At 39.3% G+C, this 14,457-nt stretch overlaps 1 protein-coding gene across 5 annotated transcripts in view; it reads left to right on the top strand.

The window, feature by feature from the left end:
• LOC142662116 (myosin-10-like) overlaps nucleotides 1–14,457 on the top strand; it is a 428,074-nt gene that overhangs the window by 338,008 nt on the left and 75,609 nt on the right. For all 5 annotated transcript variants that reach the window (XM_075840065.1, XM_075840064.1, XM_075840061.1 and 2 more), the window contains 11 exons: nucleotides 3,832–4,038; nucleotides 4,285–4,389; nucleotides 4,472–4,624; nucleotides 4,776–5,024; nucleotides 7,997–8,209; nucleotides 8,668–8,880; nucleotides 8,969–9,130; nucleotides 10,584–10,712; nucleotides 11,450–11,538; nucleotides 12,690–12,813; nucleotides 13,312–13,520. In XM_075840065.1, the coding sequence (XP_075696180.1) occupies nucleotides 3,832–4,038; nucleotides 4,285–4,389; nucleotides 4,472–4,624; nucleotides 4,776–5,024; nucleotides 7,997–8,209; nucleotides 8,668–8,880; nucleotides 8,969–9,130; nucleotides 10,584–10,712; nucleotides 11,450–11,538; nucleotides 12,690–12,813; nucleotides 13,312–13,520 (1,853 nt within the window). The remainder of the gene's footprint in view (nucleotides 1–3,831; nucleotides 4,039–4,284; nucleotides 4,390–4,471; nucleotides 4,625–4,775; nucleotides 5,025–7,996; nucleotides 8,210–8,667; nucleotides 8,881–8,968; nucleotides 9,131–10,583; nucleotides 10,713–11,449; nucleotides 11,539–12,689; nucleotides 12,814–13,311; nucleotides 13,521–14,457) is intronic.

Below are 14,457 nucleotides of genomic sequence, written 5' to 3'. Positions count from 1 at the left end.
ACACTTTTTTCTAAATAAAATGTTTTAGTGTCACCATGTCCTAAGAGCCATAACTTTTTTATTTTTTTGTTGACGGAGCTTTGTGAGGGCTTGTTTTTTGTGTGACACACTGTAGTTTTTATTGGTACCATGTTTGGCTACGGGCGACTTTTTGATCACTTTTTATTCCATTTTTTTGGAAACAACGTGACCAAAAAAGGAAATTCTGCCATTGTTTTTTATTGTATTTATTTCACGGTGTTCACCGTGCGGGATAAATAATATGATATTTTTTTAGGTCAGGCCGATACGAATGCGGCGATACCTATTATGTCTAGTTTTTTTTATTTTCATTTTTTTCTAATTATAAAGGACTTGATCAGGGAAACAGGGCGATTATTGTTTTTACTATGTAAAACTTTAATTTATTTATCTAAAACTTTTTTTTTTTCAGTTTTTATTTTACACATACTTGGGGACTTAAATATCTTCTCTTCTGATCCCCTGTACAATAAACTACTTCTGTATGTACTTGTGTAGTGCAGTGTATTGTAATTGTCACTTTACAACTGACAGTTGAGCCTATTACATCCTGCCTTGGGCAGGACCTAATAGACTCCCGTACCTGGCAACCAGGAAGCCATTGCTAGGCTTCCTGGTTGCCATTACAACCATCAGAACCCTGCAATTTTTTGCGGGGGTCGGCAATGGGGTGCAGAGGGAGTCCCCTCCCTCTGTATCAATTACTTAAATGGCGATGTTGCTATTGACAGCGGCATTTAAGGGGTTAAACTACAGCGATCGGATGGAACAGTGATCGCTGTTGTTGCAGTGGGATGTCGGCTGTTTATTACAGCCGACACCCGATGAAGATGGAGCGCGCACAGCTCCTGTGCCCGCTTCATCCTCAAGGTGTTACTATATGCCCAGTTTCAGGAAGGGGTTAATAAAAATAGTGTTTGTTTTTTTTCTACATAGCTTTCTCTGATCTCCTCACGGATCTCACAGAAATGAGGAGATCAGAGAAAGTGACAGGAGCTCTCCCTGTAGACGACGTCACAGACGGCTGTGATTGGTTAGTCTCTAAAGACTGACCAATCACAGCAATCGCCGGAATGGGGGCCTGCTAATTGGTCCCCAGGCCGGTAACGGAGACGGTTAGCTGTCAATGACAGCTGCCGCCGCTGTTATTTCTCTATGTGATTTCAAATTGCATTTAATTGATTTTCAATGCTTGTAAGACAGATAGTAATTCCACTCAAAATAGTTACTAGTTCACATTTCCCATATGTCTACTATATGGCATCATTTTTTGACCATTCTTTTATTTTTCTGGGACGTTACACGGCATAGAACATAAGCAGCAATTTCTCATATTTTGAAGTAAATTTCAAAAGCCTTTTTTTTAGGTACCAGTTCAGTTCTGAAGTGGCTTTGAGTGGTCTATATATTAGAAATCCCCATAAAACACTCCAATTTCAAAACTGGACCCCTCAAAGTATTCAAAACAGCATTTAGAATGTTTCTTAACCCTTTAGGTGTTTCATAGGAATTTGAAGCAAAGTAGAGGTGAAATGTACAAATTTCTATGCAGAAATTCCTTTTTTCCCATTTTTTTCTGTAAAACAGAAGGTTTTACCAGAGAAACGCAACTCAATATTTATTGCCCAGATGCTACAGTTTTTAGAAATATCCCACATGTGGCCCTAGTGTGGTAATGTACTAAAGCAGATGCCTCAGAATCAAAGGAGCACCTAGTGGATTTTGGAGCCTCATTCTTATTAGATTATATTTTAAGCACCATGTCAGGATTGAAGAGGTCTTGTGGAGCCAAAACAGTAGAAACCCCCCAAAAGTGACCCCATTTGGCAAACTACATCCCTCAAGGAACTTATCGAGTGGTATAGTCAGCATTTAGACCCCACAGGTTTTTTGCTGCATTTCGTGGAATTAGGCTCTGAAATTGAAAATCAAATTTTTCTGATAAAATGTGCAATTTCAAACTTTTACAAGAAATAAAGAAGAAAAAGCCCCCCATCATTTGAAAAGCAGTTTCTCCTGATTACGGCAATACCTCATATGTGGTCATAAACTACTGGTTGGACAAACGTGATGGCTGAGAAAGGCAGGAACACTATTTGGCATGTAGATTTTGCTGTATTGAGCGCAATATCGCTTTTACAGAGCTTCTGAGGTACCAGTAAAGAGGAAACCCCCTAAAAATGACCCCCTTATTGTAGTTTTCTTGGGGTGCATGCGACTTTTTGATCAGTTTTCATTCTATTTTTTTAAGAGGCGTGGTCACTAAAAAACAGCAATTCTACTATTGTTGTTTATTTCCTTTTTTACAGCGTTCACCGTGCGCTATAAATGACATAATCACTTTATTCTGCGTAGCGATACGATTACGGTGATACAATATGTTTATCGTTTTTTTAATGTCTTATGGCATTTGCACAATAAAATACTTTTTATAAAAAATCATTTACTTTGCCATAACTTTTTTTATTTTCCCATCAAGAAAGCCGTGCGAGGACTTGTTTTTTGCGTAACGAACTGTAGGTTCAATCTTATCATTTTTATGTACATGCAACATTTTGGGAGGTGAAGTGATTCTGGTATGGTTTATTATTATTTTCATTTACGGTGTTCACCACGCAGGATAAATCAAATCGTTTTTTTAGTTCAGGCTGTTACGAACGTGGTGATACCAATTATGTATAGTTTATTTATGTATCTTAATAATAAATGATTGATAAGCGAAAAAGGGTGATTTTTACTTTTTTTTTACTTTAAAACTTTTTTTTTCTTCCCACTAGGGGACTTGAAGGCAGGTGGCCTTGATCGCTATTCTAATACACCATCGGCGCCCGCTATCATGTAGCATCACAGCCGAAACCGGCTAAGTCCACTCTGGATGATTGTACCCATGCGCCATCAGTACATATTGATTGGTGTATCTGCACCTCTATTCTGATTGCCGCTTCTATATGTCAATCTTATTTTACAGAGGCCTGTCAATATCTATACGTTTCTATTGGTCCTCACACAGGTGATTCCTGTGTGAGGCTTATCTGAGTCTTTAAAGTACAAAGAAGTAGAGCGCGTGTATACTAGACCCGATGTTATCCCCTGAGGACGTTGTGTTGACAACGAAACATGTCGGGGGGCTATACTTACAACAATTTTAACTGCTACGATCTATTGGCTTCTACCTTTAATACACTGTGCTACCAGCATCTGTCAGGCAGTCTGCAGCTGCTGACCCAGTTATCCTATTGCGATAGGATTTGCACACTGAATCCTGCCTCGTTCGGCAGTATTTCTATAGAGCAATCGCCAATGGTCTCTAGCTAATTTTAACCTTTTTTGTGCTCTCGTTGTCCCTCCTGGACCTTTTAGAAATAGAACTAATAAAAGTTAAATCTTACTATAACTCAGTTGGTAGCTGGGAAAATGGGTTTCATTGTGCCCCAGGCACATTAGTTTTTTCTATCATGTAGCGGGACATCAATGGTGGTTTAACCTCTAAGAAACCGCGATCGCTATTGAACGCGGCTTCTAAGGGGTTAATCATCCGGAACCACCGCGATCGGTCCCTGCTGAAGGAGCTGTGACAACTGCTGTACGAGACAGCAGTTGTCACAGCTCATGAACACGCCTGGCGGGAATGGCGCTGTGTTTAGAGCAAGACATACTATTAGGTCATGAAGCGCGAATGATGCACTCATCATGACCTAATAGTACGTCCAGGAGCGGGAAGGGGTTAAGGTGAAAGAAGATAAACCCTGCTGATACAGATTATATAATAAATCTATTGTCCTTATATGTCGTTTCTTTTTATCTTTTTAGTTCAAAATAAATCTGGAGAAAGTAAAACAGACATTAGAAAGCGAGAACACTGATCTAGTGAACGAAGTAAAAAATCTTCATGCTACAAAACAAGAATCCGAACAGAAACGAAAGAAATTAGAAGGACAGGTGTCTGATCTTCAGGTCCGAGTCTCTGAGAGCGAGAAGGCAAAGGCTGAATTTGCAGAAAAGCTACAGAAAGTACAGGTAAGGCTGGCATTCGTATTATCTGACTGGTGCTTATAGAAGCCTGTCCTCTGGTTTACGATTTAATTATCGTATGTAGCTTAAATTAAGAAATATTTTACTATATAGATGCTATTTTGGGTCTAATGAAATATTATAATTCAAAGACACCAGTTTCTTTATTTTCAGGTTTTAGTATTTACAAGATTGGATGTCTGACTGTAGGTTATCTCTTTCTCTTAACACTTGTGTTTATATTGTTCACAGGCTGAGTTGGATGGGATGTCTGGTACATTGGGATCCACAGAAAGTAAATCCATTAAACTAACCAAAGACCTTTCTGCAGTGCACTCCCAACTGCAAGATACCCAGGTACTTAACGTCACCATTTGACAGTGCTTTTCTTTTTTTATTCCTCCTAACTGTAATATCTTTCTTGTAAACTCTATTCCAGGAGTTACTGCAAGAGGAGACAAGACTGAAGCTACACTTCAGTTCTAGAGTAAAACAGTTGGAAGATGAAAAAAATAACCTTATGGAGAACCTTGAGGAAGAAGAGGCAGCCAAGAACCAGCTCAATCGTCAGATGCAGGCTATGCAACAACAGGTAACAGACCATCCTAAACTACTACCTGTTTTTATGAGATAAGCAATTGCCAGATCTAGTACTATATGTAAATAAACCTCTTTGCTAACAGCAGATTTAAAGGAATCGAAATCTGTGTGCAGTGTAATAGACTTTGTATTATTATTTTAAGCTTCTTGATTCAAAGAAAAGGATGGAAGAGCACGGAGGTGCAGTGGAGGGCTTGGAAGACTCCAAAAAGAAATTAGCTAAGGAGTTAGAGCTTATGCACCAGCGTTTTGAAGAGAAGCATCAAACCAATGATAAACTGGAAAAGACCAAGAATCGTATGCAACAAGAATTGGATGACCATATGGTTGATCTGGATCATCAGCGGCAAATTGTTTCAAATCTGGAAAAGAAACAGAAGAAATTTGACCAGGTAAATACAATGACAGATAATAATTACATTTGGTTAGAAGTGAAGCAGCTTTAAAGGCTATGTAAGCTTTAAGGGCTTTTTAAAAAAAAAAAAAAAAAAAAGGTATTTAACCCCTTAATGGCGCAATCTAGTTTGGGCCTTAAGGCTTAAACCCCATTTTTTAAATCTGACGTGTCACTTTATCTGGTAATAACTTTGGATTGCTTTTATGAATCCAAACGATTCTGAAATTGTTTGCTCGTGACACAAAAATTAGCATTTTTCTGAATTTAAATGTATCTGCTTGTAAGGTAGATGTTTATACCACACAAAATAGTTACTAATTTACATTTTCAATATGTCTACTTTATGTTGTCATTGTTTTTTGAATATTCTTAAATTTTTCTAGAATGTTACAATGCTTTTTTTTTAGGTATCAGTTCAGTTCTGAAGTGGTTTTGAGGGGCCTATATATTAGAAAGCCCCATAAAACACCCCATTTTAAAAACTGGACCCCTCAAAGTATTAAAAACCGCATTTGGAAAGTTTCTTAACCCTTTAGGCATTTTACAGGAATTAAAGCAAAGTGGAGGTGAAATTTTCAAATTAAATTTTTATTGCAGAAATTCAATTTGAATCCATTTTTTTTCTGTAACACAGGAGGTTTTACTAGAGAAATACAACTACAGTTTTATTTCCCAGATTGTGCAGTTTTTAAAAATGTCCCACATTTGGCCCTAGTGCGCTACTAGACTAAAACACAGGCCTCAGAAGCATAGGAGTATTTTGGGGCCTCTTTTTTATTAGAATATATTTTAGGCACCATGCCAGGTTTGAAGAGGTCTTGTGCCAAAACATAGAAAACAACCCCAAATATACCTAAATATTGGAAACTACACCCCTCAAGGAATTCATTTAAAATAAAATACCTCATTTTCTTGCGCAATTTCTCCTGAGTGCAGCACTACCCCATTTGTGGTGATAAACTGCCGCTTGGGCCCATGGGAGGGCTCAAAAGGGAAGGAGGGCTAAGTATTCTTTGGAGTCCAGATTTTGTTGGATTAGCTTTCGGGTGCCATGTCGCATTTGCAGAGCCCCAGAGGTTTAAGACCAATGGAAACCCACCAGAAGTGACCCCATTTTGGAAACTACACCCCTCAAGGAATTAATTTATGGGTGTTGTGACCATTTTGACCCCTCAGTTTTTTCACAGAATTAATTTGAATTGGGCTGTGAAATAAAGAAAAATGAAATTTTTTCCAATAATATGTAGTTTTTGCTCAAAATTCCCAGTAAGGGGGGGGGGGGGCATTCTGGGGGCTGAATACTGGTGTCATTCCCTTCATTTATGCTAAATTTGTAAGTGTACCCTTATGCACTTTCGCACAGCTTATACATCTTCACGCCATACCTTGCCCTCTTATTTGTCAGGTACCGGCGGAATTGAAGCCTCCCTTTAAAATGTACCTGGAACTCATCAATAGAAATACACTTCTTGGGGGTGTATGCTTGGGCAAAACAGGCACTGAAATGGTCTAATAAGGGTCTCAATTTAAACAAACGGTCAAAACTGGGGTCATCTCGGAGTGGGCAACACTCATTATGAGCATAATGTAAGAAGCGAAGTATTGCCTCACCGGGTGTGGTATAACATGTCTGTGTTCCAGTAGGCCCTAATGGATGGCTTTTTCAGAAGCCTCGTGAGCAGTCCCCAGAACTTGCCCAACTCTGCTGCGTGTACAGGAGTCCACCTGTAGAATTGGGCATAAAATGATGTGGGGTTCTTGGTGATGTACTGTTGGGCATAATTGTACTCAGGGATATGTGGCTCATAATTGTCTGGTGTGGGGTCCAAATGGGGTCACTTCGCTCGGGGGTTTCAACTGCAGTGGGGTCACTTCTCTCGGGGGTTTCAATTGTGGTGGTGGTCCTGGGGCATCTCCTAGGGTGTCCCTCCTCTTCATCACTGGATGAGGAGGTTGATAAATAAAACAGAGTCTCACCATCCGACGAGTCTGTGTCGGAGGTAAGAAATGAATATACCTCTTCGGCAGGAAATTTCTGTTTGGACAAGTTTGTTATGTTGTGCTTAGACACGTGTAAAATGTATAAAAAGTATTTGGTATACATCAAAAAAAATATTTTTATATATATATATATATATATATATATATATATATATATGATATATATGCTTCCCTAACGCGGAGTAATATGCTGCTACCTAAACTAATCAAAACATGTAGTGTTTTTTTTTTTGTTTATAGAACGAGTGGACTTTCCCGACACTAAACCTAACTAGGGCGAGGGTTTCTAACACTAAACCTAGTTTTTATGTGAACTTCCCTGACACTAAAACTAACTACGGCGACGATTCTTTTTTTAAAAATGTTGTTAACTTTTAGCGCTGAAGCTTCTATGTATCCACTATGCATAGAAGCTGCATAACGCCACCATAAGTCGAATCCGTCAGTCAGCTGGATTGACGGCTCGGCTGACACCGGCTCCTGTGTGCCTCTAACACATAATATGACCCTAATACAGTAGGGATAGTGTTAGAAGCACACAGGATCAGGTGTCTGCCGAGCCGCCAGCTGGCTGACGGATTCGGCTTACAGCAGCATTATGCATGCAGCTTGTATGTATAGTAAATACATTGAAGCTTTAGCGCTAAAACTAAAAGCTAATGTCATAAATGTATATTATTAAAATGTTTGAAATTACTAAACACATACATTAACTAAAAAAAACAAAGCGGCTTAAAAGTTTGACATAGTCTTTATATGTTTACATAAGAAACAGCTATGATGTTTGTGAATTAAAATGTATTGACTCTTGGCATTTGAAATTTTAAATCTTAAGAAATCTCCATAAAACATTCTGGGAACACTATGAAAGTTCCTCTAGTTGTGTGCAAGGTAAATTTGTACATTCTACTAGTAATATATTTTATGATTGCAAACAATTTTACAATTGTTTCTATAAATTTTCAGATGTTAGCAGAAGAGAAGAACATATCAGCACGTTATGCCGAGGAGAGAGATAGGGCAGAGGCAGAGGCTCGTGAGAAGGAAACTAAGGCTCTGTCCCTGAGTCGAGCACTGGAACAAGCTCTTGATCAAAAGGATGAATTCGACAGACAGACCAAACTGCTGCGGGCTGAACTAGATGACCTGATCAGTTCCAAGGATGATGTTGGCAAGAATGTAAGAATCCCTTAAATTTTTATCCTTATACTGTAGATTCCATTCTCTCTTAGAGTTATGAACATAATTTCCTGAAAGATAGAAATAGGTATTATTTTCAAACATTTTTGCTTTGTTCCCTGAAAATGTCATGCAGTGGCGTACATAGAAGGTGTCTTGCCACCCAACTCAGAAGCATCTGGTGTGTTTTTCCCACTCCCTGCCTGTACGCCTTTCCATGTTAATCCCCCATTTTCTTATTTGCTAACAATGCAGTTCTTCTGGACTAAGTAAGTCCTGTACAAGTTTTTGCTGCTCAGTAGCAAAAGGTATAGTACCAACAAAGACTGGGTCCCCTCTGTTTTTAAGGGACCCAGAGCAGTCACGGGGTCTGCCTCTATGGTATTTACTCCCTTAATGTCATGTCTAGGTGTAAAGATATCTAAAACAATAATAATAATATGAAATTACAATTCTAGGCTCATGAATTAGAAAGATCTAAAAGAGCACTGGAGCAACAAGTCCAGGATATGAAGACTCAGATAGAAGAACTTGAGGATGAACTTCAGGGCATTGAAGATGGAAAACTCCGTCTGGAAGTCAATATGCAGGCCATGAAAGCACAGTTTGACAGGGATCTCCAAAACCGTGATGACTCAAATGATGAAAAGAAGAAACTCTTGATTAAGCAGGTGCATTATATTTACATGTCTGTATTCAAGCCTGTGTTGTGTACACGTACTTATATTACATAACCGTTTTGTTTTTTTGTTGTTCTAGGTGCGAGATCTAGAGGTGGAGTTAGATGAAGAACGCAAGCAGAAGGCTCAAATTCTTGCTGGCAAGAAAAAATTTGAGATGGACCTTCAGAACATGGAAAGTCAAATTGATGTGGCTAACAAGGGACGAGAAGAAGCAGTTAAACAGCTGAAGAGACTGCAGGTGATTGAATGCACAGTTCACATTTTTACTATTATAATAAGATGGGAAATGATACAATAAAATCATGCACTGTGTGTTTTTTTTCTTTAAATCAGTTTACGTTTATTTCCAAAGTCTGCAAAAAATTAGGTCCATCGTGAATTAACCTTTACAAATTACAGTCATCAAGGCATGGACATATCAGGTCAAGAAACATAACAATTTAACAGTCTCCAACTTTCCCCCTCCACTCCCTCCAAGCACAGCCCTCCACTCTTTTATTCTTCTTTATTTTCCAACAATACAGGGTCAATAACGTTGCATCTAAGGTGTATTCCAATATGCAGCTACATCTAATCATATATACAGCATTACAATGACAAAACAAAAGCTATAGTCATAGCGATTTGGCCTACCCCAGCATCCATTTATCCTGTCCCCCAGTGTATCCCCATATCCCCCCCTCCCTTGAATAGTTATTCCATACCTTAATAACTTTGTTATTTCAGGTCCTGTAATAGGATCTTCCCTGTCCCTGGAATTACCCTAAGCCATCTTCGGTACCATTCACCATACATTGATACTAGTGTTTTCCCCCTAGGTGACCATTCGGAGTCTAAGCAATTCAGTGGGTATGGGGTCTACAGCCTGCTTCCATTTTTCTCTAATGGGTTCCATGAGATCCCCTAGGTATTTTGATAATATACTTCTATATGCCATACAAAATCAACCCCTTAGAAGTGGACGCTCTAGCCATATAATCCAATACTCCCAAGGCCTTAATTGTCAGATCCATCAGGTTTTATTGTGTCTGTACGGCATGGCGAATCTGCAGAAACTGGTAAAAAATATTTTCCAACTGAAACTCATCCTTTAATTGCTGGAAGGATTTCAGGGTTGTTTCATTAAACAGTTGTCTTAACCTTATTATGCTTTTCTGATCCCATCCATGCATGCCCTCTAATTGATACAATTCCCACAGAAATTGATTGTTCCATAGCGGAGTATACTTATTTCATACCCCCGCCCCCAGTATCTGCTTGCTTTGCCCCCACCCTTTGCATTAAGAGTAGCATCGGCTTGTTACTAGCTAACCTCCTGTAGGTATGTGCTTCCAATCCCGCCAGTGGATTTCCCCCTCCCCCAAATATGACAATATTCCCGTACCGGACCCCCATTTTTTCCTATCATCCCAACCTCAAAAGTGTTAGCACTGTGCGACAAGGTAATATACCCTTCATCTTTTGTCAATTGTAATTTTTAAAAATTTATTCTAGGCACTCCCCGTTTCTACACCAAGTCCCTAAAGAGGTTATGTAATTTCTGAACCAGTATTAGGGAATCCATACTGGGGAATTGTGAACTACATATAGCACCTGAGGCATGAGAACTGTGGTGTTTTAGTGGCTCTTCATTTCCTAATGGAAATATGTAGTTGTTAAAGAAATAACGGTAGTTATGACTTGTATTACAGCTCCAGTTGAAAGAAGTGTGGCGTGAAGTTGAGGAGACGCGGTCATCTCGAGAGGAAATGTTCATCCAGTCTAAAGAGAATGAGAAGAGACTCAAGAGTTTAGAAGCAGAACTTCTCCAGCTACAAGAGGTTTGTCACATCTGAACAATTAACCTCTAAGGCTTCGTTCACATCTGTGTCAGGGCTCAGTTCCGTCTGAGCTTTCCGCCGGAACAGAGCCCTGACTGACACAAATGGAAACTATAGGTGTGAACGAAGCCTAAGAAGTCAATAGCTTGGTTGGATTACTTAGATTAGATTAGAATAAAGCTAGACTTGACTTGCTTGTCATCAGGACCTATGGGGAGTTATTGAGCACTTCTGTCAGATGCTCTCGCTATCACACAAGAAGATTTTCAACATGGTGGAACGTCTTCTTACCATCAATCTGTCCTCATTTTGTTATAAAAAAGGAAATCCTTCAAACTCTAGTGTTTCACCAGTGCTGCAGGTCAGAGGATAGGCAGATGTCTTGCTGCCAATGTGACATCTGCCCGTATTTGACTATCTAGGTTTCGTTTGAATTAGGAACCGCTCGACACAAAAAAAAAAGTGTTTTCCATTTATTTTCAGGTGTATAAGTCCTTGTTCACACGGTGCAGATTTTGCATGTATTTTTTAAGCCAAAACCAGATATGGCACCTAAACAGAAGAAATCTACAGGACTTCTAGGCTCTCCTGGATCAAAATCTGGTTTGGACTTAAAAAATTCATACAAAATCTGCTGCAAATCTGCACTGTGTAAACAAGGCCTAATAATGTGCAGTGATATGTTCTTTGTAGTATGTAAAGGATGAAATGTAATATATTTACTTATATTGTTATAGGACTTGGCAGCTGCAGAAAGATCGAAAAGACAAGCTCAACAGGAAAGAGACGATCTGGCAGATGAACTTCTTAATGGTGTCAGTGGAAAGTATGTTTCTGAAATTCACCTCATATGTTGTAATGTCTTAAAGAGGGCCTGACCAGTATTACACAACAAAATTGTGTGTTTAGATGATGAAACCGATATATTGATCATTTATTCACACCAATTTTGATTGAGGTTGATCTGATTGTTGGCGTAAATACTGCAGATTTTCCACAACGGACTTCGTAGCGGAACATCCGCAGAATAATACAGTAGTAGCAAAGCAGATGAGATAGGAACCAATCTCATCCACATGCTGCGTAAATGATGAGTGGAAAAAACACTCAGAAATTGACCTGCGGTGCGGTTTTTTAATTCGCAGCATGTCAATTGTATTTGCGTAATCGCTGCATTTGTGTTGCAGGTTTTCCCCATTGAATTCAATGGGAGGTAAGACTCGCAACAAATAGCAGGTTATGCTTTTTTTGCAGCAGAAAAGCAGCGATTCTGCTGCAAAAAACGAAACTCGGGAAAAAAGATAATCTTATTCTTACCCAGAATTCCGTGTTTCTTCGTCCAGGCTAGCCTACTGGGATGACGTTTCATCCCATGTGACCGCTGCAGCCTGTGATTGGAAGCGGCGGTCGCATGGGATTAAACAACGTCACCCCAGGAGGCCCGGCCTGCAGGACGTCAGAGTGGAAGTATGTGTTTGTTTTATACATGCAGTTTTCCGCCGCTGACATTCTGGCTGAAAAACTGCACCACAATTTGGTGCAGTTTATCGGCTGGAATTCCCTGTGGCGCCCAGGGCGGTTACGCTGTGTATCCGCCCTGTGTGAACATACGCTAACATTGCAGCAAACCTTCAGGGCAGAAGAGATTTATGCTACTTATCTATTTAGCTGAAAGTGGATTGACTAGACTGAATACATTATAGCAAACGCTTAGCTGTGAGAAGTATTAGGTCTGTACAGGTTTTTCAACTCTGAATGCAAGCAAGAATGCTTACATTCACAGACTGCAAGCAGAGACCTTAAAAGCAGTGAGGAGTTCAGAAAAGAAAATATATTAGAAAGTTGAAAAATATTTGGTGTTGCAATGATTAAGGAACGCTGGTTATAAGGGGATATTGCACATACATACTCATAGAATATTCTATATTACATGAAATAATTTTAGTATTAACCTTATGAATGTTATTCTCCCAATAGATCAGCACTGCTGGATGAAAAGCGTGCATTGGAGACCAGAATTGCTCAGCTGGAGGAGGAGTTGGATGAGGAGCAGAGTAATATGGAGCTTCTTAATGACAGATATAGGAAGTATACACTGCAGGTAAGACAATATTGTGATAAAACGAATATATTGTGAATATTTGTGACCGCATTACATAAAAGATCAGAAATACTAAATTACTTCACCGGAATGACAAAGCAAACCAACCTACTGTATGTATAAACCTGCAACTGTACTTCTGCCATTCTATACATGTAGACCTAAATAAAGTACTTGGCTTTCCTGTAAATATTAGTCATCAACCTCCGTGTCTATCAGAATATATAACCCTCATTATGATTATGGAATAAGTAAACTAGATCTCTCCGGGTAACTGGACGGAGTTATGTTCAGCCATTGTCTGATAAATGCTTCCTGTCGTTCCCTTCTCTTTTGGAAACTGGAACAGTGAACACTGGAGAAGGTTGTACTCACAGCATAATGTTTATTGCATGTAGATGTATACAGCTAATTTTCTTTGGATTGTAGAAGGTTTTGGTTAGCTGCATTTTAAGTGCGCCTTCAAAATACCGATACAGTACTTGATGCTTCCAACAGGTGGAGACAATGACCACTGAGCTGGCAGGAGAGAGGAGCTTCTCGCAGAAGGCAGAAAATGCTCGTCAGCAGCTGGAGAGACAAAACAAGGAGCTCAAAGTGAAATTAAATGAGATGGATTCTACCATCAGGTCAAAATACAAGATTGCTATTGCATCCCTGGAGTCTAAGATTGCTCAGCTGGAGGAGCAAATGGAACAAGAATCAAAGTAAGTAAACGCTTTGGACCTCATAGATCACAACTGTCTCTGAGAAAAAGACCATGTTGCCCATAGTAACCAATTCGAGCTCGTCTGTCCTTTTCTAAACTGCATTTCATTGAACTATTTAAGTCTGCAATATATTCTATTATACATAGTACAGAAAAAAATGGTGTAGTACCGTGTTAGTCAGCATATTATACGAAACAATTACAATGTCCCCAATACCGGACAAAGACGGTCAGCAATACACAGGCACAATTCTCATTTAATATTCTCATTTAATATTAATATCTGCTGTCTATATGTCCTATTAAATGGGTTATATTATGAACATGATCCCATTAAAAGATGTAGGAAATGCAAATATATGAATTTGTTCAAATTAAACTAATAAAAATGTTACATAGGTTGAAATAAGACACAGGTCAATCAAGTTCAACTTTTCTCAATGTTGCATCAATTGAACGCTATAATCATAACTTTTTTATGTAGGCAGTCCTTTGTTTGTATGTAGGTCGCCATTGGATCGGACCATGAATCTCTATTACATCTATGGCCGCGCACGTACTTATACCGACCTAAGACTCAGATAGTGGTCTGCTTCCCTTCTCGTGAACGCTTTTTTTCAGGCCTGGGTCGTTTCCTGGCTGAAAGGCTGAGCATGCACAGTAGAAAAAAGCATCGGAGAGATTATCATCACTCGGCTTACTCTAAGTTTGACAGTCTAATAGAAAAAGTTAATATCAGAGACCAATAAAAAGTTAGCTTTACATCACTGTCCAAAATAAATATATAGCCAAGATAGAGGCGCCAGCTGACACGCTGGGACACTGCTCTATGAAAATTAGATGCAGCGCTCGGGAGCGTGCACAGAGGACACAGGACTTCTGGTACATTTAGTATAAAAACAGGGATGTGGTCATGTGACCGCACACGCCATGCC

This window comes from Rhinoderma darwinii, chromosome 10 (assembly GCF_050947455.1).
Source record: "Rhinoderma darwinii isolate aRhiDar2 chromosome 10, aRhiDar2.hap1, whole genome shotgun sequence".
Classification (NCBI taxonomy): Eukaryota; Metazoa; Chordata; class Amphibia; order Anura; family Rhinodermatidae; genus Rhinoderma; species Rhinoderma darwinii.
This window is presented reverse-complemented; position numbering and strand designations above follow the sequence as displayed.